General features: G+C 38.2%; 1 protein-coding gene across 1 annotated transcript; it reads right to left on the reverse strand.

The window, feature by feature from the left end:
* Positions 1 to 644: 644 nt before the first annotated feature.
* On the reverse strand, positions 645 to 23,316 carry ankha (ANKH inorganic pyrophosphate transport regulator a). Its single transcript, XM_062985680.1, has 12 exons — positions 23,160 to 23,316; positions 17,315 to 17,531; positions 16,331 to 16,449; positions 14,596 to 14,679; positions 12,687 to 12,857; positions 12,305 to 12,439; positions 12,115 to 12,207; positions 9,633 to 9,725; positions 6,662 to 6,791; positions 2,413 to 2,536; positions 2,176 to 2,275; positions 645 to 977 (listed from the first exon to the last, which is right to left on the reverse strand). Exons 1-12 carry the CDS (start codon positions 23,253 to 23,255, stop codon positions 834 to 836), a joined length of 1,506 nt encoding a protein of 501 aa, XP_062841750.1. The 5' UTR covers positions 23,256 to 23,316; the 3' UTR covers positions 645 to 833.
* Between the last annotated feature and the right edge of the window lie 573 nt (positions 23,317 to 23,889).

Consider the following 23,889-nt stretch of genomic DNA (forward strand, 5'->3'; position numbering starts at 1 on the left):
TTGACAAAAAAAAACAAAAAACTGGTTTTGACCAAAAATAAATAAATAAATAAAATGAAGAACAAATTGGGAAAAAAAAAAATTGAAAAACAAAATGAAAAAAGAAAACTGGATCAAACTGGTTCAAACCAGTTTTGACAAAAAAAAAAAGACAAAGAACTGAAGAAAATGGGAAAAAAAAAAAGGAAAAAAATTTGAACAAAATGGATCAATCAGGATCAAACTGGTTTTGACAAAAAAAAAAAAAAAACTGGATTTGTTCTTTTTGGACCCGTTTTGGACCTTTTTTTTTTCTTTTTTTTGGGCTTTTTTTTTTTTTTTTTTAAATGAACAGAAAGAAGGGTTTGTAAAGGCTTTAAATTTTTCATTGCTGTAATATTTAGTCATTGCTGAAATGTCCTGGTGATGGCCTTAAATACAGCTTTTACTCAAATTGTGCTTAATGCTATATAAGCGAATAATGTATGAATAGTGAAAATGTTTTAAAACATGTTGAAAATGTTTTTAAAAAATGTTAAAAGTCCTGGTAATAAACATTCTCATCATTTTTAATGATCCGATCAGAACCAGTTTGATCCAGTTTCCAGTGTTTTTGACTGGTAAATGTGAAGAACCAACAGACATCATCTGGACATTCTCAACTGCAAATTTGACAAAAGTTTATTGGCACAAAAAAAAACAAAAGAAAAACAAAGGTAGAAAAAGTGCTTTTTATAAGGTATTATCTGTGCAAACAAGCTCCATTTTGCAGTCCTGCAATATCTTGCTTTTGATAAAAGCTAATTCAACTGATCGTCAAAATCCCTGATAATATCAGTTCCAGTTTCCAGATATTAATTTAACGCCCTGTGCTCGCCGTGCTGCCCTTCATCGTCTTCCTCTCCTTTCACTTGGATCTCGTTTAACTGAGTCGTGGTTGTGACCTCACTCATCGGGGACATGTTGTCTCCTTGTGCAGCTGGATTCGATTTTTTTCTCTGTAGTGAATAAAAAAGATAAGAAAAAAGAAAGTTATGTACAGAATAAGTGTTTATTATGTATTTAGGTGGGTTTTTAGGGGGGAAATTTTGTTTTGAGCACTGACTGTAATCAGATCTGCTTTGTTCGTGTCATTTCTACTTGCAGCCTACAGACTGTAAAATGTCCAGCTACATCCATTTGTGTATATACACCGATCAGCCATAACATTAAAACCACCTCCTTGTTTCTACACACACTGTCCATTTTATCAGCTCCACTTACCATATAGAAGCACTTTGTAGTTCTATTACTGACTGTAGTCCATCTGTTTCTCTATATGCTTTGTTAGCCCCCTTTCATGCTGTTCTTCAATGGTCAGGACTACAGAGCAGGTATTATTTGGGTGGTGGATCATTCTCAGCACTGCAGTGACATTGAAAATGGTGGTGGTGTGTTAGTGTGTGTTGTGCTGGTATGAGCGATCATCTCTGACTTTACATCTACAAGGTGGACCAACTAGGTAGGTGTATCTAATAGAGTGGACAGTGAGTGGACACGGTATTTAAAAACTCCAGCAGTGCTGCTGTGTCTGATCCACTCATACCAGCACAACACACACTAACACACCACCACCATGTCATTGTCACTGCAGTGCTGAGAATGATCCACCACCCAAATAATACTTACTCTGTGGTGGTCCTGTGGGGGTCCTGACCATTGAAGAACAGGGTGAAAGCAGGCTAACAGATGGACTACAGTCAGTAATTGTAGAATTACAAAGTGCTTCTATATGGTAAGTGGAGCTGATTAAATGGACAGTGAGTGTAGAAACAAGGAGGTGGTTTTAATGTTATGGCTGATCAGTGTATGTTATTCATACAATGTAACATAAGAAATCTAAAATAAAACTTATTTGGTGTCATTAAAGCTTTGACCTTAACTGCAATTTTGGATTAAATACTTGCAAATGAATCGTATAGAGGAAAGATTGCTCGTTTTAGATTTTTTTGCTAGAATTGCTAGAATTTTGTGATTAATTAGCTCATCTGTTCAGTAAAATAAAGAATATAATCTATTCTTGAATTCAATTTATTCCTAAAAAGTAAATAATGCATAACTTTCCGAAATCTGTACAGGACTCTTTAAACTGTCATATGATTATGCTTTAGGCTTCGACTAATGGATGCAGAGAAACTAGCTCTAGAATCTGCTCACCCGTTGATGGTACACATAACCTGCACCCACTGCCACCATTGTTGCTTCACCAAGGAATCCAGCCAGTAGAGAGCCTACTCCTAATGAAGCACCATGCACCCTACACAACACACAGAGACTCAAAACATGAGCACTTCATACCAGAGATGTTCACAAGTCACAAAATACGAGTCAGAGTCAAGTCACGAGACTTTAGACCAATAGGATGATAAATCTTTTTTGAATGTTTTTGCTCACCCAATATAGGGAAGCAGAAGTAGACTAGAGATTAGTACAATGATCCTCAGCACAGAGCTAGGTGCAAGCACAAACGTCTTCTTCAGAGTCATCAACCAACCAGTCAAATGAGCCCGAATGGTCACTGGAACACACAAAATGAACTTTCTCAGTATGAACAGTGTGCTTATATACAGTGTATCACAAAAGTGAGTACACCCCTCACATTTCTGCAGATATTTAAGTATATCTTTTCATGGGACAACACTGACAAAATGACACTTTGACACAATGAAAAGTAGTCTGTGTGCAGCTTATATAACAGTGTAAATTTATTCTTCCCTCAAAATAACTCAATATACAGCCACTAATGTCTAAACCACCGGCAACAAAAGTGAGTATACCCCTTAGTGAAAGTTCCTGAAGTGTCAATATTTTGTGTGGCCACCATTATTTCCCAGAACTGCCTTAACTCTCCTGGGCATGGAGTTTACCAGAGCTTCACAGGTTGCCACTGGAATGCTTTTCCACTCCTCCATGACGACATCACGGAGCTGGCAGATATTCGAGACTTTGCGCTCCTCCACCTTCCGCTTGAGGATGCCCCAAAGATGTTCTATTGGGTTTAGGTCTGGAGACATGCTTGGCCAGTCCATCACCTTTACCCTCAGCCTCTTCAATAAAGCAGTGGTCGTCTTAGAGGTGTGTTTGGGGTCATTATCATGCTGGAACACTGCCCTGCGACCCAGTTTCCGGAGGGAGGGGATCATGCTCTGCTTCAGTATTTCACAGTACATATTGGAGTTCATGTGTCCCTCAATGAAATGTAACTCCCCAACACCTGCTGCACTCATGCAGCCCCAGACCATGGCATTCCCACCACCATGCTTGACTGTAGGCATGACACACTTATCTTTGTACTCCTCAAATGATTGCCGCCACACATGCTTGAGACCATCTGAACCAAACAAATTAATCTTGGTCTCATCAGACCATAGGACATGGTTCCAGTAATCCATGTCCTTTGTTGACATGTCTTCAGCAAACTGTTTGGGGGCTTTCTTGTGTAGAGACTTCAGAAGAGGCTTCCTTCTGGGGTGACAGCCATGCAGACCAATTTGATGTAGTGTGCGGCGTATGGTCTGAGCACTGACAGGCTGACCCCCCACCTTTTCAATCTCTGCAGCAATGCTGACAGCACTCCTGCGCCTATCTTTCAAAGACAGCAGTTGGATGTGACGCTGAGCACGTGCACTCAGCTTCTTTGGACGACCAACGCGAGGTCTGTTCTGAGTGGACCCTGCTCTTTTAAAACGCTGGATGATCTTGGCCACTGTGCTGCAGCTCAGTTTCAGGGTGCTGGCAATCTTCTTGTAGCCTTGGCCATCTTCATGTAGCGCAACAATTCGTCTTTTAAGATCCTCAGAGAGTTCTTTGCCATGAGGTGCCATGTTGGAACTTTCAGTGACCAGTATGAGAGAGTGTGAGAGCTGTACTACTAAATTGAACACACCTGCTCCCTATGCACACCTGAGACCTAGTAACACTAACAAATCACATGACATTTTGGAGGAAAAAAATGACAAGCAGTGCTCAATTTGGACATTTAGGGGTGTAGTCTCTTAGGGGTGTACTCACTTTTGTTGCCGGTGGTTTAGACATTAATGGCTGTATATTGAGTTATTTTGAGGGAAGAATAAATTTACACTGTTATATAAGCTGCACACAGACTACTTTTCATTGTGTCAAAGTGTCATTTTGTCAGTGTTGTCCCATGAAAAGATATACTGAAATATCTGCAGAAATGTGAGGGGTGTACTCACTTTTGTGATACACTGTATATAAATTATTCAAAACATGAGAATTACAGTACAGGAAAACATGTCAGTGGTAGTGTGGTGGTGTGGAAGTGCTGAGGAGAGTATAAAAAATCTGTCCAGCTAAAGTTGAGGTTTAATGGGTTATGCAGCATGACAATGATTCAAAATACTAATGCAAGCCCACATCTAAATAGCTGCATGCTACATTAAAATAAAAAAATGATCGATTTATGCCGTAAAAAGTGTACATTTTTTACATTTTCTTGTCATTTTTTTAAATTACCAATGGAAAAAAAACAGTTTAAATCAGTTCTGACCGGATCAAGTCGGTTTGACCGGTTCATATATTAAATTTTTTTTTAATAAACCAAATCAAACTAGTTCTAACCGATCCATACCGGTTTTGACTAGTTTTTTTTTATTATTTAAAAATAAACATCAAACCGTTTTTGACCGGTTCATTTTTTTTATTTTTAAAAAACAGATCAAGCCGGTTCTGACCAATTCAAAACAGAGCAAACCAGATTAAATATTTTATATAAATATTTTTAAATAAATAAAAAATAAAACAGATCAAACTAGTTCAAACCGGTTTTGACCAGTTAGGTTTTTTTTTTTAGTTTTTAAAAAACAGATCAAACTGGTTCTGACCAGTTTTTTTGTTGTTGTTTAAAAAAAAAAAAAAAAAAACATCAAACCAGATTAAATATTTTATATATATATACAGGGGTTGGACAAAATAACTGAAACACCTGGTTTTAGACCACAATAATTTATTAGTATGGTGTAGGGCCTCCTTTTGCGGCCAATACAGCGTCAATTCGTCTTGGAAATGACATATACAAGTCCTGCACAGTGGTCAGAGGGATTTTAAGCCATTCTTCTTGCAGGATAGTGGCCAGGTCACTACGTGATGCTGGTGGAGGAAAACGTTTCCTGACTCGCTTCTCCAAAACACCCCAAAGTGGCTCAATAATATTTAGATCTGGTGACTGTGCAGGCCATGGGAGATGTTCAACTTCACTTTCATGTTCATCAAACCAATCTTTCACCAGTCTTGCTGTGTGTATTGGTGCATTGTCATCTTGATACACGGCACCGCCTTCAGGATACAATGTTTGAACCATTGGATGCACATGGTCCTCCAGAATGGTTCGGTAGTCCTTGGCAGTGACGCGCCCATCTAGCACAAGTATTGGGCCAAGGGAATGCCATGATATGGCAGCCCAAACCATCACTGATCCACCCCCATGCTTCACTCTGGGCATGCAACAGTCTGGGTGGTACGCTTCTTTGGGGCTTCTCCACACCGTAACTCTCCCGGATGTGGGGAAAACAGTAAAGGTGGACTCATCAGAGAACAATACATGTTTCACATTGTCCACAGCCCAAGATTTGCGCTCCTTGCACCATTGAAACCGACGTTTGGCATCGGCACGAGTGACCAAAGGTTTGGCTATAGCAGCCCGGCCGTGTATATTGACCCTGTGGAGCTCCCGACGGACAGTTCTGGTGGAAACAGGAGAGTTGAGGTGCACATTTAATTCTGCCGTGATTTGGGCAGCCGTGGTTTTATGTTTTTTGGATACAATCCGGGTTAGCACCCGAACATCCCTTTCAGACAGCTTCCTCTTGCGTCCACAGTTAATCCTGTTGGATGTGGTTTGTCCTTCTTGGTGGTATGCTGACATTACCCTGGATACCGTGGCTCTTGATACATCACAAAGACTTGCTGTCTTGGTCACAGATGTGCCAGCAAGACGTGCACCAACAATTTGTCCTCTTTTGAACTCTGGTATGTCACCCATAATGTTGTGTGCATTGCAATATTTTGAGCAAAACTGTGCTCTTACCCTGCTAATTGAACCTTCACACTCTGCTCTTACTGGTGCAATGTGCAATTAATGAAGATTGGCCACCAGACTGGTCCAATTTAGCCATGAAACCTCCCACACTAAAATGACAGGTGTTTCAGTTATTTTGTCCAACCCCTGTATATATACTGTATATATACAGTATATATATATATATATATATATATATATAAACAGAGCAAACCGGTTCTGACCGGTTCAAACCAGTTTTGACCAGTTCATTATATGCAGTTTGAACTGGTTTAAAAAAGAAAAAATTAAATTCCACAAAAAAAAAAAAAAAAAAAAAAAAAAAAAAAAAAAAAAAAAAAAAAAAAAAAAAAACGGTTAGATCAGGACAGAACCAGTTTTGTATAGGACAAAGCACTTCTACATCTCACTGTTCCATTTTTTTTTACACCCAAAGATTTAATATTAAGACTCAACTGTTAGACTTATTAAACTCATGTAGAATATTTAGTCATATTGACTAAATCCTAATTCACTCTAAAAACAGTGAAAGTATGTATGTCTTCTGTAGATTTTATTTTGGCACAGAGGTTTTATGTACTAGTTGAGGTGGGCGTGGGATCTGACCTGGCACAGGGAAGAACGAGAAGATCCGAAGAGGAACAATGCAGAGCTGGGCAAAATTTGCATCTACTCCGATCACGTCCACCAGGATCGTCTCTGACAGACCAGGGATCCAGAACACTATAAAACATAGCTAGATGGAAAAGAAACAAAACAATAGATTGGTGTCTAAATAAAGAAAAAATATAAATCGTTTAAAAATGTGTGGATCTGTCTTTTACAGTTACATCATAATGACAAATAGCACGTTATTGAATGTTACACCAAAATAGTCTTTATGGGGCGAGGGCATATCCAAAAGCTGAATATCTAAAAAGTGTATATTTGCATTAATCTATCAGAGCACATTAGACAGGTGATGATATTCGAAATTTGCAAAATATGCTGGTGGTAGTAACATTTGGTTATGGGGATGCTTTTCAGCAACAGGAACCTGGCCACAATCCGGTCAGGACTAACTGGGGAATAAATGGTGCAAAGTACAAAAAGACTTTGTATACAAACTATCTTCCAGAAGGCTTAAACAGGTGGCAGTGACCCAAAGCACAGTGCCAAAACAACACAGAAGTCATTAAACAAAATAAGTGTCTCCATTAGACATTTACACTGATCAGCCATAACATTAAAACCACCTCCTTGTTTCTACACTCACTATCTATTTCATCAGCTCCACTTACCATACAGGAGCACTTTGTAGTTCTACAATTACTGACTGTAGTCCATCTATTTCTCTGCATGCTTTGTTAGCATGCTTTCACCCTGTTCTTCAATGGTCAGGACCACCACAGAGCAGGTATTATTTGGGTGGTGGATCATTCTCAGCACTGCACTGACAATAACATGGTGGTGGTGTGTTAGTGTGTGTTGTGCTGGTATGAGTGGATCAGACACAGCAGCGCTGCTGGAGTTTTTAAATACCGTGTCCACTCACTGTCCACTCTATTAGACACTCCTACCTAGTTGAGTTGGTCAACTTCTAAACCTTCATCTCCAAAATGGACAGTGAGTGTAGAAACAATGGTATGGCATTACTAAGGTCAGACTGATCATAGACCATAGACCAATTTTTACCACATCAAACTTGCCCAATCATGTTTTAAGAATCTAGTTTTGTGCACTGGGCATCGTCATGCTGAAACAGGGTCTTCCAGACTGTTGCCACAAGGTTGAAAAGCATGTCATTTAGTTCAAATTAGTGATTTTCTACACGTTTGAGCAATTAGTGTGGGTAAAACATTTGAACTCAATATCAGCAAGGGCGTCTACATACTTTTGCCCACATAAAACATTTTAACGTGTAATTCTGTCAATCACATCCTACACTGTGCATTGTCTGCCTGATTGTAATTATCACGGTGGTGTTTTGAATGTGTTAAGAGTACAGAATGTTGTGTCATGGTTCTAACACAGACATGCAGGGCTTGTCCTGGCAGGGGCATGGTTAGGCAGTGCTTTTCATGTCGTGCCCACTTTTTACCCAGTGGGCATGTTTGGCACTGTGGGCTAAGCAAGGACTTGAATGACTTGTTTACAGTAAAACAGCCTCTCTCAGAGAGTCTATGTGTCCTATCCTTCTCTTATCCCACCTTTCTGAGACTGACCGACACCCCAGAAGTAGTTCAGACCACAGAACTTCCTGTTGTTGAACTGAAAAGCTGCTCTCAAACCACAGTGGTTTACCAGGGATCAGCCTTCAAATCAACTCGCTCCAGTCCCTAAATGCTGGCCGGTCTGCCTCATAAGTATTTTAGTTTGTTTTTTTAATTACATGATGCAGCTAAACTATTTATCTCCGGTCAGAACCGGTTTTAACCTTTTTAAACCAGTTTGATCCAGTTTGGTCCGTAAAAAAAACCTGGTTCTGACTGGATCAAACCAGTTCAAATTGGAACAAAGCGGTTCTGAACGAACATAAATAGTTTAGTGACTGGATCAAACTGGTTTAAACCTGATGAAAGCGGATCAAACCAGGTATTATTTAGGTGGTGGATCATTCTCAGCGCTGCAGTTACAATAACATGGTGGTGGTGTGTTAGTGTGTGTTGTGCTGGTATGAGTGGATCAGACACAGCAGCGCTGCTCGAGTTTTTAAACACCGTGTCCACTCACTGTCCACTCTATAAGACACTCCTACCTAGTTGGTCCACCTTGTAGATGTAAAGTCAGAGACGATCGCTCATCTATTGCTGCTGTTTGAGTCGGTCATCTTCTAGACCTTCATCAGTGGTCACAGGATGCTGTCTACAGGGCACTGTTGGCTGGATGTTTGTGGTTGGTGGACTATTCTAAGTCCAGCAGTGACAGTGAGGTGTCCATCAGCATTGCTGTGTCTTATCCACTCATACCAACACAACACACACTAACACACCACCACCATGTCAGTGTCACTGCAGTGCTTAGAATGACCCATTACCCAAATAATACCTGCTCTGTGGTGGTCCTGGGAGAGTCCTGACCATTGAAAAAAAGCACGAAAGGGGGCTAACAAAGCATGCAGAGAAACAGATGGACTACAGTCAGTAATTGTAGAACTACAAAGTGCTTCTATATGGTTCTATAAGTGGAGCTGATAAAAAGGACAGTGAGTGTAGAGGTGGTTTTAATGTTATGGCTGATCGGTGTATAACTCTTATGTGCACAATGTTTTTTATTGTGTGAGTTGTTTTTGACTTGAGCTACTGGTACTCTCGCTGGCTCCTGGCTGTGTAGATGAACACAAACTACCAATCAGCCTTTGGGTAATTCTTCCTTTTTCCGTTTATCATAAAGCATGTGCTCACAAGTAACAACACTGAAGATAAATGACCTGAAGTGCACCAGCTTTAGGCTAATCACTGTCTGTTTATTAATTTAAAGTACTGCATGTTCTGTAGTTAGCACAGACATATGCAAATCAGAAAAGAGAACACAAAAACATAAAACACGCTAGCCCACTAGTGCTGAGATCTGTATGTATGATATATGGCATGCTTACCATTAAAGAGAGAGTAAAGCAGGCAAACGTAAACCTCTTGATATGGGATTTTGTCACATCAGCACCTTCGATTAACTTGTTGGTTGGATTGTTCTGTGTTAAAATGGAAACAAAAATATTGTTGCTTAATGCAGGCCTACATTAAAAAAACAATTATTTAAATAAACATTCTGTTATTTGGCTAAGCAAAAGAGACATAAAAAGAGGGATCAGCACAGAGCAAATGCAAGTTCTTATTATTGGACAAAAATTTTGTAGTCACACCTGCTTTAAGGTCACTGTCCACATAAATATGAAAATGAAAACAGAAATACTGTGTGGGGAACACCTTTCTGGACATAAATGTCTTGTTTTAGGTCTCACAAAATGTATTTTTTTTTTGTCAGAACTGTTTTTAATTTTTTTTTTTTTTTTTTTGGTCAGAACAGGTTTGAACCGGTTTAATCCAGTTTCTTTTTATTTTTTATTTTTTTTTGTCAGAACCAGTTTTTTTTTCAATTTTTTTGGTCAGAACTGGTTTGAACTGGTTTGAACTGTTTTGATCCTGTTTTTTTTTTTTTTTTTTTGTCAGAACCAGTATGAACAGGTTTGATCCACTTTTTTGGATCAAAAAAAGTTTGAACCTTTTTTTTGTTAGAACCGGTTTGATCCAGTTGTTTTAATTTTTTTTTGTTTGAACCGGTTTGATCCAGTTTTTTATTACATTTTTTGTCAGATCCAGTTGGAACCTTTTTGTTTTGTTTTGTTTTTTGGTCAAAACCGGTTTGAACTGGTTTGATCCAGTTTTTTTGGACTTTATTTTTGTCAAAACCGGTTAAAACTGGTTTACATCTCAAAAAATTACATCTCAGCTTCAGCTCACAAACAGGTGATTCTCCATATATAATTCACTTCCTAGATTTTTTACAGAAAATAGAATTTCTTCCTCAGTAATTGAAAGTCCTTCAAACCCGGATGCAGTAAAGCACCCTTACACCCTTACATTATATCATCACGGCCATGTTTGGCAGCTGATATAATGTTTAATTCCTCCAAAAGGTTTGGGAATCATCCAGGTGTCAAACAAGCCCTATGTTTCTCTTACAGTTTCCTCCATGCTACTCTCAAAAATAGCTATTTTTGCTTAATCTCTTAGTCTATTATGGATTAACACTGGCCTTAGCTGACACTACAGGCATCTGCATTTTTAAATGCACTGATACACTCATACCAGTACAAAAACATAGTCACTACCAGATTAGTGTCACTGCAATGCAAAAATTGGTCCACCACCCAAAAAACATCTGGTCAGTTTTTCAGATCTTCCAAACAAAGACTAAATTCATTTAAATGCAAATAAAGATGTACGTACTGATGATATTCAGATATAAACCCAATCCCCTACCTAACTACCTAAAAATGAAGACTACACCACGTTATACAGATATAATTTTTACTAATATACTATGTATTGACTAACTCCTAACAATTTCTACAAGTAAATGTCAGTATCCCTTATTAAAAGCAGATTATGTCCTTCTTCAGTCAAACCAAACACAAACACGTGAATCATAGCCATTCTGGTAGGTTTCCACCACCACGGTCAAAGAAGCAAATCGTCACCATTACACAGCTGCTGTGTAATTACAGGCATGAATAGTTATGATGAACAACATACTGACAGAGGTGGAACATCTCAAAACATTCCACATAACAGGACAGTTTAAGACATGTTTGCAGAATTGGTTCCCATTGTTAACAAAGATCTCGTTATGGGTGATGAAAAAAAGAACAGACATCTAGCTGTCTGACATAACAAATTACCCAACCAACAACACTTACCTTACATAACCTATCAGACATGTTACATAAATCCTGCACTATATACAGTGCAATAAGAAAGTATGAGACCTCTTCTGATTTCCTTGATTTTTAAATATTTGACAAACTAAATGGTTTCAGATCCTTTTGTAAATTGTAACTGAACACAAGCAAAACACGGAAAAGAAGACAAACGTTTATCTAAAACACCTGAACAATACCTCCACTGTAAATATTATATTAAAGGGAACTAAAATAAATTATAACCTTCGTTTAGCTTTTTTTTTACCTTATCATTTATGGAGTTTATTTTTCAATTGTGGCATAGTGAGACTTTTTAGTTAATTGACATTGCTGGAAAGGATCTATTGAATTCATGTTCTTTTAATTACAATAAAATTCTAAAAAGAACCGGTCAGAACGATTTCAAGAAAAACAAAAAAGTAAAAACTGGTCTTGAACCAGTTTGAACTGGCTTGAACCAGTCAGAACCGGTTTAAAAAAAATAAAAACTTGATTTTTCAAAACCGGCTTGAACCGGTTTCGAAAAAAAAAATAAAAATCAAAACCGGTTTGAACCGGTCACAACCGGTTTAGAAGAAAAAAATTAAAAAACGGTTTGAATGGGTCAGGACCTGTTTGAACCAGGATACTGAACAATAATACAAAAATGTATAGGTACCTTGTCAAATGCTGGAAAGACAGCTCGTAGTTCAGTTAACCAGCCATACGGCATGTGTCCCACCGGGTAGGTAGCTGTGAGCACCGCTACAGCCTGTCAGAAATTTTTTTTTTAAATGTTGGTCTTTTCAAGAGAAATAAAAAATAAAGTGCTAGGCAAATACCACATACTAAAAACCAGAATGGCCAACCTCTGTTGCAGCAGTGCCACCACTGAGATCTCGGGACACGAACAGGTTGACAATGGGTCTGCTGATTCTCTGGGTGGCCAGAATCAGCGCCAGTGGCCACCAAAAACTTAGCATCTTTTTGATTGTGGTATCTCCCTAGAAAACAACACAAATAAACCTGTAATGAGCAGAAAGTAGGTTTGTGAAAGCTTAAAATTTTTCATTGCTGTAATATTTAGTCATTGCTGAAATGTCCTAGTGATGGGCTTACATATAGCTTTTACTCACATTGTGCTTAATGCTATATAAGCTCACAAGAAAGTAGAGCTGACTTTGGTATTATATTATAATTGAAGACAAATAAATAAATAAAACTGAAAAATTAAGAATAAAGTTACTGTACCCCCATATCTTGGCTGCTGGACTCTGGAGAGCTGCTATAAACTTTGCAGTAGTAGCCCACTCCCACAATGGTAAAGCGCACCAGTGCACCCATGTACAAAGGGAGGATCGGAATAAGCAATGGTTCAACGCATTCCAGGTTGCTGTGGAGTAGGATTGCAACAAAAATAATCTACAAAACAGAAGCAGAAGCCGTACATGTTATTTATTATTCAGTTAACTGGTTCTGACCGGTTTTTACTTTTTTAAACCAGTTTTGACTTTTTTTTTTCCCCAAAAGCGGTTCTGACCTGTTTTTTTTCCAAAACCATTTTATTTAATACTTGTTTTTTTTTTTTTTCCTTCTGACTGGTTCAAACTGGTTTTGACGGGTTTTTTTCCCAGAACCGGTTTCTCCCTCGGCATTGAAGTCACAAGTGATTTGCTTGTGCCTAGTATAATCTTTGCAGAACACCCAATGTTAGAAAATGCAAGAACAGTGATGAATTGTGTCTATTTGTTGACACAAATTTGTTTGTCTTATTGTGGCAAATACTGTCTTTAAATCATTTTGTAACAATTCCCAGCTTTTTGAATCACTCATTTATAAATCTGTATTGGGACAAGTTTCAAAAATGGTGCATCTTTAAAGGGCAGGACATCTTTATAAAGCATTTCTCCGTCATTAACAAGGAAACATCTGACTTTTGGAAATAATAAAAAAATGTTCAGCCTTTAGTATAAATAAATATATAATCAATGTTTTTAATATATACATTCTAAGTATGTCTTGTATAATATGTATTTTGTATTATATGACCAGGATGTAGATCAGACCACATTATATAAATACCTATGCAAAATGTTAGGTTCTTTCATAGTTAGGTCAGCAGTTGACTTCAATAGAGACCGGAAATGAACTTGAACTACAATACACACTTGTTTGAACGTACCACCGACCGAAGTTAAAAGTTTGCATAAACCTCTAATAACATGTTCTTGATGGCAGTCTGTTTTTTTCCTTTTGTGACTTTGATGATGTGATGATGGGAATGTGATGATGGGAATGCTTTGCTGCATCAAAGGCAAGATGATTTGCCAATATTGACTTAACCATAACACTTAAGAATTAAATTCATCAGTAAATAGCCCTTAATCTGTAGATCAAACTTAGGAGCAAATTAATACGTGGGTACTGAAACCAATCACAATGACAGTTTTTAGTGGCCTAGTCAAATTCCTGACCTGAACTATATTAAAATACTATGGTTGGACCTCAAATCAATACCTAATGGTTCAACCCCCTTTAATGTGGCTAACAATTCTTCCACAGTAATATGAAACACTGATCTGCGGCTGCGGTTACTGCTGCTAAAAGTGGCACAACAAGTTTACTTTTTCACATGGGTGATATAGGTGTTGTATAACCTTTTTTTACTTCCACAAATGTAAACCTATGTTTTGTTTGCTTTTGTTATCAGTGTTTTGCATTTTATTTTATATGAAGATCTGAAATAGTTTAGCGCAACATGTAAAAAAATAAAGGAAATCAGGAAAGAGGAAATATATCACGCACTGTGCCTTTAGCATGCTCATCACATGATCGTCAAACGTGGCGCAGTATTAAAATTAAAGAGAATATAAAAGAACATTTAAAATGCTCAACAGCTTAATAAACATTACTTTCAATAATACTGACTGAGCTTTAGCTTAAATAAACTATATAAATAAACTTATAAACAACTGATGTAAATTCCTGGCAAACCAAGTAACAACCTGCAATGTTTTTTAATCTTAATCAAACACTGATTACACACCTCTATCAAAGCTACATATATTTACAGTCAACATATCAGTTCTTATAAAAAGAAACTGAATTTAGTTTTAGTATAAGACATTAACAACAGAATATTAGATGTGTTTGTGATTACCTGAGCTACCACATCCAAAATGGAAGCAGAACCCACCACCAAGCTGTATTTGTGCTTCAAAAGGATGCCAGCATGAATCCAAGCCTTTGAAGAAAACAAATCAGACATTATTTATTATTCCAGGATTCTGTTTATTCCCCATGATTAACCTCACAATGGTAGAGCATATTTTAAAGAACTGCTGGAGAAAAAAACTGCAGTTTATTGTTGAAACTAAAACCATCAGACTTTGTTTGATGTGCTGCTTGTAACATGGCTATAGATTATAATTGTAGGTGTTTTAGCGAAATATATAATTTGATATGGAACCGATCCAAGACCTGCTGTTCTTTTGGTGATTTTTTATTTTTAATTAAAAAATGCTATTGCTACAGAATTATTTTACCAATTAAGCTGGTGTAAAACCTAAAAGAATTAGGAACGCTACAAACTTTAATTTCACTGTGTTAGTTTTAGAACATTTTCAAACTTGGTCCAATTACTACACACACTGCAAATTAGTTTATCCTTTTCAAACCATATATTGATGCAACTCCAACTGCTTACTTTATTTTCTATAGATCAATCATTTAAGTGAAGCATGTAAGTAAATTAGTACATTTTAGCCATCAAATAAAGATAAATTCATTGTTTAATGCCTTCAAACCCATCCTCTTACTCAAAGCCTGGAAGAGCTCAAGGTAAAGGAGGAAGAGGACGACCAGCAACAAGATGGATGGATACAATTAGAGGTAAACTGAATGTAAAAAAGCCTGAAGAACTAAACAGAAGACAGAATGTTCCATTACAACAGACTCCATATTCATCAAAAAGTCTGTTTTTATCAGAAACTGTACATAAGATAACAAGTAACATGACACAAATGGAACACACAATTGTATTGCATGTGGATTAAATTCGTATAGTCTGATCTGCACCTGAGCTGACTTTTGGCAAATCTAAGAGCCCCTTTTTAATCAGAGATCTGATTTAATAATGTTGATTTCCATAACAATGCCCATACATACACACACACACACACACACACATCAACCACTTTATTAGGTATGCAAAAAGTGTGTTGAGCTGGTGTACGTGTATTAGGTATAGCACATAAAGAGTTTAATTAATGTATGGACACTGAAAACAATCACAATGACAGTTTTAAGTGGTCTAGTCATATTTCTAACTTGAACTATATTAAAATACTGTGGTTGGACCATAGATTGATAGTTGTTATTTGAATCCCTTTAATGTGGCTAAATTTGAGCAATTCTGTCAACAATGGTTAAAAATTCATCCACAGTAAAATGAAACAATGATCTCCGGCTATCAAAAGCGTTTGGTTCCAGATGTTGCTGCTAAAGGTGACACAACCAGTTTACTTTTTCACACGGGTGATATACGTAGGTGTTGTATAACTTTGTTGTATAACGTTTTTTTTACTTACACAACTGTAAACCTATGTTTTGTTTGCTGTTGTTATGCCTGCATTCCATTTTATATGAAGATCTGAACTTTAGCGTGAGAAATATAAAATAATAGAGGTTAAATCTGATGGGGTGTCGTCCTACTGATGAATAGGTGGTAATTAAGTGTACAGAAAAATGTGAGCAAGTTAGTAATTATGTGCACACATTTGGTTGATGTAGCACATAAAATGGCCTGTGGCATGTGAGTAAATAGAGAAACGAAAATTGCACGTGAAGATGTACCATTCACGCTATTCAATAAAGCTATTAAGTGGTACACCCACCATGCCATCCAGTACGGGAAAGACCGCAAGGTACAGGAACGCCTTTCGTGTCTTTTGTCCGACCGATTCATCAACGTGGTGAAGCTTGTTGATTATGTAATATCCAAGATCTGTGTAAGCTGTTGAAGAAAAACACAATTTGAAAGCAATACTCATAATTTATAATAAACAAAATGTATTAATAAGCATAAACAAAGATATATATTGAATCCCTATTTAAAAGTATTTAAATTTAAGTGCATCCTAAATAAAAATATTAGTAATGTGACGCTTGTGTAAAGATTTTATTGGTGCTACAGGCCTGACCAGATATCCAGTTGGCACAACTGACCATGTCTAAGGGAGGGAAGGTCACCTGGGGTTTGTCCTCACCGCCTCTATATTAGATGTTCTCTTTGTCTGGTCTAGACTCAGGCAAGGTTGGGGTTTCACATGGAGAACAGTGTGGCTTTCTGTTAGAATCCGCTGCTGGCCGGTAAAAAAGAAGGTGCCAGCGACTATGCACATCGAATGGCCCGCATGATAGTCAGCGACTCTCCTCTGCCAAAAACCCAGAGTTTTGTCACAGTTAAAATCTTAGTGGTGCTACAGGCCTAACCAGGTTTCCAGTCTGAGGGTGGGAGGGTCAGATGGGGTTAGTCCTCACTGCCTCTATAATAGAAGTTCTCTGTGTCTGGTCTAGGCACAGGCGAGGTGGGGGTTTCACATGGAGCATAGCATGGCTCTCTGTTAGAATCCACCACTGGCCAGTGAAAAAGAAGGTGCCAGCAACTGTGCATATCGAATGGCCCACATGATAGTCTGCGACTCTCCCTGGCCAGAGTAAGGGTGGAAAAATTTCAACTGAGGAATTGGGAATTACTTCAGTGGGATATTAAAAGTGGTGGATATTTGTTACCCCCCCACCAAATGTACATCATAGACACTGATTATCTGCATCAACCCAGAGTTCCCATGTTGGTTCACTAATAATATCACACCTACCAATGAGAATGTGAAACACCATGGCTATGATACCAGCCACAGCCATGCACAGCAAAGTCTTCTGTCGATCCCTCCTGCTGTGGACAAGCACCAAACCCACACTCTTAAAGTCACTCATGGGTCCGGTAAAAAACTTCATGAGCGAATAGGCAAGCCCATAGCTGGCCAGCATCTCCACCCGGTCCTCCTTTACTGAGGCGATCCCTCTGTTCAGAGCCTGTAATCACAAACAAGAGATATAAATTATGCAATACATGTAAAACATATGCTACATTTACAGTTATTAAATGTATTATTCTTGAGGTAGGTGTTTTTATACAGAAGTTATAACATCTCTATTTTGGCATTCCAATAAACCATCTAAAATATGTCTCATAAGTAAAGGTGGCAACCTCTAAAAGCTTATTGTGACTCATGACCACAAGCACCTGTTAGTTGGAGGAGGGGGGGCTTATATAACACTCAGGACTAAAGACAGATGACAATGCCCCATGCAATAGACTAATAATAAACATAACAACTTGAGGTTGTTTGGTGGTGCAGCATGTCTAGCACATTAATCTAGTTTATTCCAAACTAACATGGCTTTTAAGACTGTAGATGAATTGTCAATATGTATGTAGTAGCCAAGTACACTTATTCTGAATTTGTCTTGATTGCTGTTAGCGATAGCGTTAGACTGAATAGAAAGCATGTCGTATGCATGGTAGAATGAGGCAAAGGAGCACAGAAAGTGTGTATAAACAACTCATCAAATAAACCAATCATTTTAAAACAGTGCTGGCTTTATGACATAGCTTGTATTATGATGTAGTAATTGTACTGTGAGCAGTGAAAGTGTGGTGTCTCCTAACCATGGTTATTACTGCTGGGTATTGTGTTAAGTTTGAGTTTTTATCGTTTAGACCAGTGGTCCCCAACCACCTTGCCACGGACCGGTACTGGTTCGTGCGTCATTTATTACCAGGCCGCACAGAAAGAATAAATAATTAGAGATCGCTACAAAAGCACTGACAACACTGCTTCCCTTTCCAACACACTTCAGGTGTTATTGTCTCCTATCTCTCCTATCACCCCTATCACCCCTATCACCCCAGCAAAAAAAGCTCAGGGTTCTCACTGATTTTCCATCATTTGTGATTAGTATTGTTGTTCTATTTTAAATCCCCCCGCCCCCGCCGGTCCGTGAAATTATATCTTTTATGAAACCGGTCCGTGCTGCAAAAAAGGTTGAGGATCGCTGGTTTAGACAAAAATGTAATCTTGATGGGTTAAAATGGGTAAATAATGACTGACAAAGTCTTTCCCATTCATACCATAAAGCCAAATATTTTAAGTGTTCTTAAGTTTTGTATATTTTATTTATGTCACTTATTGTTTTTTTTTTATATACCAACTGATCAATTAATAAAAAAAAGACTAAATAAAAGAAGGAATAAACAATTATTAAAATAATTACTAGTTGTAGCCCTACTACTTTGATTTTCTCATTTAAGCTGCTGTTTGTGGGCACTCTTGCTGGGTGTATGATACCTGAATGTTCTTTTTTAATTTATGCATTTTCTCCCTTTCAATTTGTCAATTTGTCTTCTGCTGCTGGGGATCCCTTATTGCATTCGAGGAGGGTATATTGCTGCTCACGCTTTCTCCGACCCAAGCTCAGCCCTAGCAGACCCCTTTTTTTCGCCCACGCATTCTGCACTGACGCCTCTTTCTGATAATCAGGGTCCTTACGCTGCGTTTGAAAACCCCACCCACATAGTCCGGTCACCCCGCCCTAGCAGACACGGTGGCCAATTAGTGTCTGCTACAGGCACTGCCAATTATGCCCGCTAGATGGCGCCCAGCCGACCGTTGGCAACGCCAAGATTCGAACCAGGGTGTTCAGAACCTCGGCGCTGGTGTGCTAGTGGAATATCCCGCTGCGCCACCTGGGCCATGATGCCTGAATATTTGTGCGGAAGTGCACTCATGTATCGGGCGAAATATTAGATAATTAGGTGATTAAAAAGTTAATAACAACAAACACCAAAACCAAAAATATACATGGTAAAGCATGGTATGGGGTAGTGTTGTTCATGGGAATGTCGTTTGTACACATATTATGTATCTTTTTAGTACTTTTATTTCTGTCTATTACACAGAAATGGGAGAATTTGCATTGTAAAGTAACTGTGAGTCGAGCCAAATACATTTGCATAGTTTTAGCAAAAACAAACACTGTAATGATCACTCGAATTCGCTTTTTTGAAAACTTAGCAAGCCATAACAGCAGCATATGTACACTGCTCTTATATTAAGATCTGCTAAACCGACTTCAGCTTCTGGGTTTTAATGCCTACAGCATATCAGGATGCTGGGCTGCAACTACCTAGTTGGCAGATTTGGCAGATAGTTATTAAGGAAACAAAAAATGAAGGGAACACACAGTACAACACCTAGTCGATTAAACTTCAGGGATTTCGATCTGTTTGCAACCTGGTGGCAACATTTTGGTAAAGGCTTTTTCTTGTTTCAGAATGCATTCACTATGTTACTTGAATCAAAATTGTCAACAGTTCTTTTTATGACAGTTGACATCAACTGAAGTAAGAGTTGAAACACTCTATGTTGGACAACTCCATATTAATGGCCATGGCTTTGGAAAAGGATGTTCAATAAGCTTATGGCCAGGGGTCCAAAGCTTATGGCCCGGGGGGGCCATATAGTAAACTTTGATGTGAAATATCTTGACTGGCTTGTACATTTGAACACATCAGAATGCTGACTGTAGGTCAGGCTTTGTTAATTCTTCAAAATAAATCTTACATTCTCTTATAAACTGCCCAGAGGAACGATTCATTCCTATGGAAACATGCGATGCATATTTAAAAACCAGTTAAGTAACATGTGACAAGCGTTATGGATTTTCTCTGTCGATTATATTAATGACCTTAGCTCACATCAATGAAAAGTCAGCTCCCAAACAACTGCTCACTTAAAGAAATTGGCAGGTGTGTTTGTTTTTCGCCTTCAAACTAAGTGATATGACCTTTGAAATGTTTGGATGTTTGGAGGGTTATTTTGCTGCTTCTGGCACTGGATAACTTGCATGCATGGCATCATGATCTAAAGACTACCAGAGAGTTCGGAAGTGTTACGTTGGGACCAGAGATCCATGAATTCGCCTTCAGAGTTAATGCAAGTAATACTTAAATCTGCACTAAGAAATGGATTCAGACAAAGAGCTGATGAGTTCTGAAATGCCCAGCAATTAGTCCAGATATCAGATATAAATCCCATTTAAAATCATTGAAGAGCAGTTAGGGGAATAGACACCTCTTAAATTTGATAGACCTGGAGCAGCTGCCAAAAGAAAAGTGGTTTAAAATTCCAGTAGAGAGGTGACCTATGACCTAAGGGAGGACCATCTCTGCGCCTGTCAGCAAGTTATTTTTGTTCAAACATTGATTTGCATTTAAATACAGCAATTAATAGAAAGAACTACCATATACAAACTAAAGGACGTCTAGTACAGTGAAAACAGTGTCAATATTTACATTCATTCCAACTATGCAATACAAGGCGGGGGGATCATAGGCAACCGAGAACCGAGAACGTTCACATTGCCAATGTTTATTCCTCATCCTGGTAAAAGTCCTAAAGTAAATCCATTAATCAGATTTGTTGGAAGTGTTTCGACAACTGTGTTTGGCCAACTCTTCGAATAATTACTTAACTATTTAATAACAAGACATCAGTTCTGGTTAACAACATTATCAACTGGCTAATGCTCCTGACTGGCTGATATGATGAAAAAGGTAACTGAATCATTATTGGCTTAGAGGGCTGGTAAGCAAAACTGTTCTGGGCTAAATACAAGATGCCCCACACTGTGTGCAGTGTTGCCACTCCTTGGGAATTTTTCTAAGATCTTGGGATCGACTTGTGACTTGGGGATTTTGCCAAGTAATCTTGGGATTTTTAATTTGCACTTAAGCAATTGAAATCTGCATGCAATTTTATGGTCTACAGTCATATAAGGAATGACAAAGCATACTACTACTAAATAATAACCTTTGGTTGCCGCTGGCCATTTTTGAGGCTACTGTACATTTATTTCTTTAGTTACTTACATTATTTGGACTTGAGAACATAACATTATGTCCGTTGTCATTTATGCATTTTACTTCCATTTTTTGGTAATTGCAGAAGCAGTCGGAGTCCGATAGTGATAGCGAATCATATCAGGACACGTTAATATTTTTTTCTATATTGCAGTTTGTAAATATTAATACTGATAATGATCCGGCTTTTTCTTTGTCAGTTAACTTGGGATTTTTGTTTTTGTGAATAATTGTGAAAATACGTTCTAATTATCTTCACAATTTTGGCGTTACTTGGGATTTTTAGGACAATCTTGGGATTTTTGTGGCAAGATCTTGGGAATTCTTAAAATGGAGAGTGGCTGTCTTTTTTTTACATTTTTAACATTTACATTTTCGACATTTAGCAGACGCCTTTATCCAAAGCAACTTACAGTACTGTGACAGTATATTGTCTAAGCAATTAAGGGTTAAGTGCCTTGCTCAAGGGCCCAACAGCAGCAAACTGGCAGTGGTAAGGCTTGAACCAGTGACCTTCTGCTTACTAGTCCAGTGCCTTAACCGATAGGCTACAACTGTCTTATAAATTATTGTTTTTTGAATTTTTTATTTTTCCCACTTTTTTCCCCCAATTTTCTCCCCTAATCTAGTCGTGTCCAATTACCCTGATTGCGTCCTCTATACTGATTCGACCCTCCACCGCTGACTGAGGATACCTCTCAACTGATATACGCCCCCTCCGGCACGTACAGTCAGTACAGACTGCATTTTTCACCTGCACGAGTCGAGTTCATACACCAACAGGCACTGTGTACGGAGGGCCACACCCCCATCAGCATTATTCTTCAGCCCTGGCAGGTGCCATCAGTCAGCCAGCAGGGGCCGCAGTTGCACCAGTTATGAGGACCCATGATCCGACTTTTTACCCCTAACCCTGTGAACAACAGCCAATCGTTGTTCATACAGCCACCCAGCCCAGTCGGAAAGGCAGAGCTGAGATTCGATATGATGTATTCCAAATCCCAACTCTGGTGTGTTAGCGTACTTTACCGCTGCGCTACCTGAATTGCCATAAATGATTGTTTAAACATCTTGGAAATCAAACTTAATTTGTAAAACTTGTTTGTAACAAAACACGTAAAATCTGCAAGACACGAGTGCCTATAGATTCACATTGAACAATATGTGCATTTAATAATTCCATAATATGACGCAGATAATTTGAGTGGAATTTGATTTGTTTATGTTGTTATTAAAAAACGTCGTCATGGACATTTTTATTTGATATACAGATGTGCAGTATATCAAAAACTATACTGTATTTTATTACTGATGAAAAGGTGAAATTACACCACTGCATTTGAACTGGCTACTGTATAAGTTGGTTTTAAAGCGAGTCGGTTCACAGAGTGTATCCTATTTAAAAGAACCGACTCCTTTGTGAACGACACTTCACAATGAGCAACAGGAGTCAAACATGATATCGCTGTAGTTCGTCGACATTATGTTGCATAACATAACAGTTAAGATTGTTACTGTAATATATGCAGAATTTATGAATGTTAACAATCTTTCTAGACTTTATTATGACTGTTCTTTAAGTGTTCAGTAGCGTGCACTATTACTTTGACAGATCAAAGCTGTGTGTGCAAACTTTGATTACACTGTGAACACACGGTACATAAGCATGTTTATTCAGTCAAACACGTGTTGTGCAGACACTGAAACATTACATTACAGTTTTAATCTTGTATTCTTACCTGCTCCCCAAAATCGATGGCTATGTTGGTTATAGCCAGAGGAAGGAGGAATCGGATGAGCGGCCAGTAGGAAGTGAGACATGCCAGATCCATCATGGTACCAGTTAAACAAATATAGCGGCTTACATTCGTCTGGATCAGATAACAGCTGATCTGATCATCGATCAACTGCGATACTTTAACTGCATCTATCTATCTTGTAACAGCAGTTCTGTTAGCACCATGTTATCCACTTCGAAAACAAAGGTAATTTAAAATGTCAACAAATCAAATAAATGCACACAGGTCGGCCTGTGTCACTTCAAAATAACTTTTCACTCGCAGATAACTCTCATTACTCGTGATCACTACTTATAATCACACAGAACATGTAAATCCATGCAGCAACACTCTGTACTTCTCTGTACCTGCTTTCATTACTCTGCTTTTACAGCACACACACGTGGGAAGGTCAAAACAAGAGAACCTCCCTCCCACCTCACCAACCACACCCACCTACATCAGAGGTGCCGCCTACAGTCACTTACTGCTTCTCAATCTGTGTTTACAATTATATATACTGTATATATACAGTATATATCTATACATATATATACTGTATATACAGTGTATCACAAAAGTGAGTACACCCCTCACATTTCTGCAAATATTTCATTATATCTTTTCATGGGACAACACTATAGACATGAAACTTGGATATAACTTAGAGTAGTCAGTGTACAGCTTGAAT

The sequence above is a fragment of the Trichomycterus rosablanca genome, chromosome 23 (genome assembly GCF_030014385.1).
Source record: "Trichomycterus rosablanca isolate fTriRos1 chromosome 23, fTriRos1.hap1, whole genome shotgun sequence".
Lineage (NCBI taxonomy): Eukaryota > Metazoa > Chordata > Actinopteri > Siluriformes > Trichomycteridae > Trichomycterus > Trichomycterus rosablanca.

Bases quoted from the DNA above. Each gene is read 5' to 3' on its own strand.
- ankha (XM_062985680.1), bottom strand. From the start codon at position 23,255: ATGATGGATCTGGCATGTCTCACTTCCTACTGGCCGCTCATCCGATTC. The intron at 12,440-12,686 runs GTACAGTAACTT...GTTGTTTTCTAG, and splicing joins CCAGCAGCCAAGATATGGGG to GGAGATACCACAATCAAAAA. The intron at 978-2,175 runs GTGAGCAGATTC...TATTCACTACAG, and splicing joins GTTATGTGTACCATCAACGG to AGAAAAAAATCGAATCCAGC.